This window comes from Curcuma longa, chromosome 21, assembly GCF_044706935.1.
Source record: "Curcuma longa cultivar G26 ecotype Majalengka, Jawa Barat chromosome 21, ITB_CL_G26_1.1, whole genome shotgun sequence".
NCBI lineage: Eukaryota > Viridiplantae > Streptophyta > Magnoliopsida > Zingiberales > Zingiberaceae > Curcuma > Curcuma longa.
The window spans coordinates 9,855,444-9,859,545 of NC_133881.1; the positions used below are offsets into that span (position 1 = coordinate 9,855,444).

The window sequence follows — 4,102 nt, forward strand, 5'->3', positions numbered from 1 at the left end:
TAGATGGTAGAGGAGTTTAAAATTAATAATTCATTCAAATGTTTTACAAATCTTGTTGATTAAGAAAAAAAATAGTGACTAAGGTCAATTTTATAAATTTGTTATATCTTCCCAACAAAAGTGCAAATTTTATTAAGCAAGTTACATAAGATATCACTGCATATCAATTATAACTTTTCCATACATCATCCAAATATGAGTTTACTTTATTCAAACATTGATAGGGTATTGGGCATCCTCACACTATAATGGTTGTCTCTAACAATTTTCAACATGCTCTTCCCACTGTGATTTATTGAAGAAGTCACTCTATATAGGAATTGGTTCAACTAGCACCAAAGAGATATTATCTTTCATTTTATTATCAGAATGGGTGTACTCATCGGTGTACCTATATATGTCTTCCATTGATATCGACAAGTTGAGTATTTTTTCAATTATAGGTCGAGCTACTGGGGTTGGATTGAGACGTTCCTTATTTAGATCCTTCCATGCTTTCTCCACTATCTCTCGTAGCTTCTCACATGCAACTTTTGCATCTGTGTCATGCTCTTTCATGTAACTTTCCACTGTAGAGGCACTATGGTCTCTCTCTTGCTCCGTCTGTAAATTTTTTAATTGGAATTGTCAAACATTGTTGCTAAACTATTGTACCAATGGAAGTGACAAATGATTACCTCATGTGATCTTATATCATTGAGGAGTCTACCAATTACGGAGCAAGCTTCCACGAGCTTGGGAAAACTAGAATACCACTTGAATACCTCTTTTGTTGCCACTTCTCCCATGCCCAAATACATGGAACAAATGATCAAAGAACTTCCGGAGGAGATCAATGAAACACGCAAGTGTTCATCAAGTGATGGCACATATTGCTCCACACCCCACTTAGATTCTTCAAAATATGCTATGGCTATAGTTGTAAACTATGTAAATCAAGAAAAAAATTAGTTAATAATTGTTAGGATAATAGAAGTCAATATCTCTTTCCTATTAACATACTTCATTTTTAAGGTATTGCACACGATACGTCTCATTAAGTTCCAACTCTGCTTCAAATTCTTCAAAAGTCTTTAATAGCTTGAGGTAAAAATCTTTTATGTATTCGGGTAAAGAATCAACAGCTTGATGATTCCACCTAAATGTAAGAAAATATGAGCAAATAGGTGATCATGATATTGGTAAAAGAATGAATATGAGAATTTATCATTTTAACTTGAATTTGTTTTACAACATTTTAGTCCTATCATGTATAACTGTACAACAACAATATTAAATGAAACACAAAACTATTAAAATTTGATTATACTAAAATTGAACCTCTTGATTGCTTCAGTTAATAGTTTGCGCTCTTCCAATGTGCTATAATTATCATAGATATCATCCATAACTGATACAAGACAAAATGCTTTGGTGCACATCACTCGTGCACGAGAATATTGAGGCTCATAATATATACCATGAACCCAATAATAACTTTCCACAATTCGATCACGAGCAAACTTTAGTGATTTAGCAAGCGCTAAATCATTCCACCATCTTTAAACATGCCATCCATCAAAAATATACATAGAGAAACAAAACAATTAGTTTATACCCCAAATGTAAATAAAACATAAATTACTTATAATTAGAAAATAAAACTAACCAATTAAGGTAATGTATAAAAATCATGTGAGATATCTAACATTAATCAAACTTGTGCAATGCTATAGTCAATAAAATTCATGTAAATAATTTTTAAGTGCTATGATATTTTTTATAACTATAAAGCAATAATTTTGAAATTCCTATCAATTCTCTTATTAGATTTATATATTGATATTAAATGTGAGGATTATGTTGTCTATATTTGTTCACATATATTAGAAAAATATTTCTATAAAAAGATGAGTTAAATTTACTTACATCGAAACTTTCTTCAGTTCCTCTTGATAAAGAGATTGCAATATATTGAAATCCAATTTTGCAAGTTCTAATATGACATCATCTCGCGTTGCATCCTTTTGATAAATAGGTATATATATTCTCGCCAAGAGACTTTTAATTCTTCGACATAGTGGTACCTCAAGGGAAAGAGATACATGTGTCTCTAAAGGTTGTTCAAGTTCACTCAATAAGGATACTAGTTGAGACTTTGAAAAATAATTGGCTTCATCAAGTATAGTCTCTCCATGTGTTGCAAGATAAGACGCATTATATAGGCTTAGCAGTCCCTTTGCATCTCCATTCAAGGTAGATATAAAGCTTCCATTGTCATCTTTGAACTTGTTAAAACTCTCTACAAAAGTGGGTAAACAATTAATAGTAAGTGTTCATAAAAATAATTAGTTAATAATATTATTTTATATCAAACTGTTTAACTAGTTTTATTCTCTTTGCCTTTTTAATAATAACAATAAAACAGGTTTACATGACAAATTTTAAATCTTAAAACTTGGCAATGATTTAGATTTTTACCAATATTGTAATTTGGCACAACTTGTTTTAACATCCTTTTATTAGGAAACATGTAAAATATTAGGCATATATATTCTTTATTAGTCTAAAACTAAAAATGGAATTTTTGGCAAATGATGAAAATATTGATTGCTTATCTTGTCATATAAAGAAAGACATATCTATCTCGAATTTCAATTTTAATATATATATTTTGTTTTATATATAAGAACATATGTATATATAATCTAATAATTTTAACTTATTTCTATTGTTACCTGCAGAAACATTATATCCATGCTGCCTAAGCAATCGAAATCTAAGAGAAGTTTCATAGAGCCCATAATTGGTATCATCAACCTCAAAGATCAATCTTAATGCGCCATCTATTTCATCCTCAAAATGATAGTCCAGTCTAAGAAGTTGAATTGAATCAATCAAATTCATAAGTTGCGGTATGCCACTAGTGTCCTTGAACATTGTCTTTACATGCACCTTTAATTCTTCTGCTCTCTTTATCATCCTTTGAAAGGACTTCTGCATCATCAAAATTATTAGATATACATATATCCAACAATATATATATATATTTATTTAATCACCGCATATTCATATTGTCATTCGTATGTTGCAAATAAGATCTACTTCAAATTAATTTTAAGAAATTTTCGAGGAACATTAATTGAATAAGTGTGAGAAGATCAATACCTGTGTTTGTGAGTGAAAGGAGCTTCGGATGAAAAAATCACCCCAAACACTTGGATGATATTGTGTAGACTTACGAACTATCACTTCATCATCACCAATAAAATTTAGTGATTGCTTCTCCATCTTAATGGTGCATGAGTTGTGATCTTTAGCTACCCTTCTCTTGATATTTATAGGCTCACTTAAAAAAAAAAAATTAGTGATTTGTGATCTTAATTATGAGCTACTAATCAAATTTAGTGATTTAATCAAAGTTATGGACTCTTTCTCCATGTTAATAACGTGTTGTGCTCGTGAGTCATGCTAAGGAAACTGAACCTAACATCTTAATAATTATTTAGATTTTTTGGGATTTTATCAAATCACACCCTTCCTTTTATTTATTTAGTTTTTAACAAATCATTTCGTTAATCATAAAGTTTTCCTAATTCACCGTTAATTTTAAGTTTCCTCAAAATACAAATCGATCCAAGTTGATTTGCAAATTATCATATAAATCAATATTCTGAATTCCTTTAAAATTAGGATGATCAAAAAGGCATTTCTCACGCGTTAGCTAGATAGATTCACATAAAACTTACTTGAGATTTTTACCAACTAAAAAAACAACACATACGGTTTTACAGTGATCGTTGTCATCTTTGATTTTTCGCTACATTGACGAACTTAATATGAACTTTGATATTCTATTATTTGTTCTGTTGGAGCCGTGGAGACCATCTAAGAACTTTGGATGGAACTACGGATCAACGAATTTTCATAGTTGATTTTAAAAATTAACTGGAGCATGTGATTCAAATATATGAGAGAAGGATTTGGATTTGCTAGGGTTGTAATTGAACCGACAAAATTTGATATTCGATTTGATAAGAATTTATGTATGTTCGTTCAATATATACAAAATCAATTAAATGAAACAAACTTGAATAATTCATTAAACTAAACAAATAAAGTT

General features: G+C 29.9%; 1 protein-coding gene across 1 annotated transcript; it reads right to left on the reverse strand.

The window, feature by feature from the left end:
• Positions 1 to 309: 309 nt before the first annotated feature.
• LOC141815023 (beta-eudesmol synthase-like) lies at positions 310 to 3,270 on the reverse strand. The gene is made up of 7 exons (XM_074702982.1): positions 3,148 to 3,270; positions 2,718 to 2,976; positions 1,909 to 2,281; positions 1,321 to 1,539; positions 1,003 to 1,138; positions 678 to 926; positions 310 to 603 (listed from the first exon to the last, which is right to left on the reverse strand). Exons 1-7 carry the CDS (start codon positions 3,268 to 3,270, stop codon positions 310 to 312), a joined length of 1,653 nt encoding a protein of 550 aa, XP_074559083.1.
• Positions 3,271 to 4,102: the final 832 nt, after the last annotated feature.

Excerpts from the sequence above, each read along its gene's own strand:
- LOC141815023 (XM_074702982.1), bottom strand. The coding sequence starts at position 3,270 with ATGGAGAAGCAATCACTAAATTTTATTGGTGATGATGAAGTGATAGTT. Across the intron at positions 2,977-3,147 it reads CCTTTCACTCACAAACACAG|AAGTCCTTTCAAAGGATGAT; the intron begins GTATTGATCTTC and ends TTGATGATGCAG. Across the intron at positions 927-1,002 it reads TGCAATACCTTAAAAATGAA|TTTACAACTATAGCCATAGC; the intron begins GTATGTTAATAG and ends TGATTTACATAG.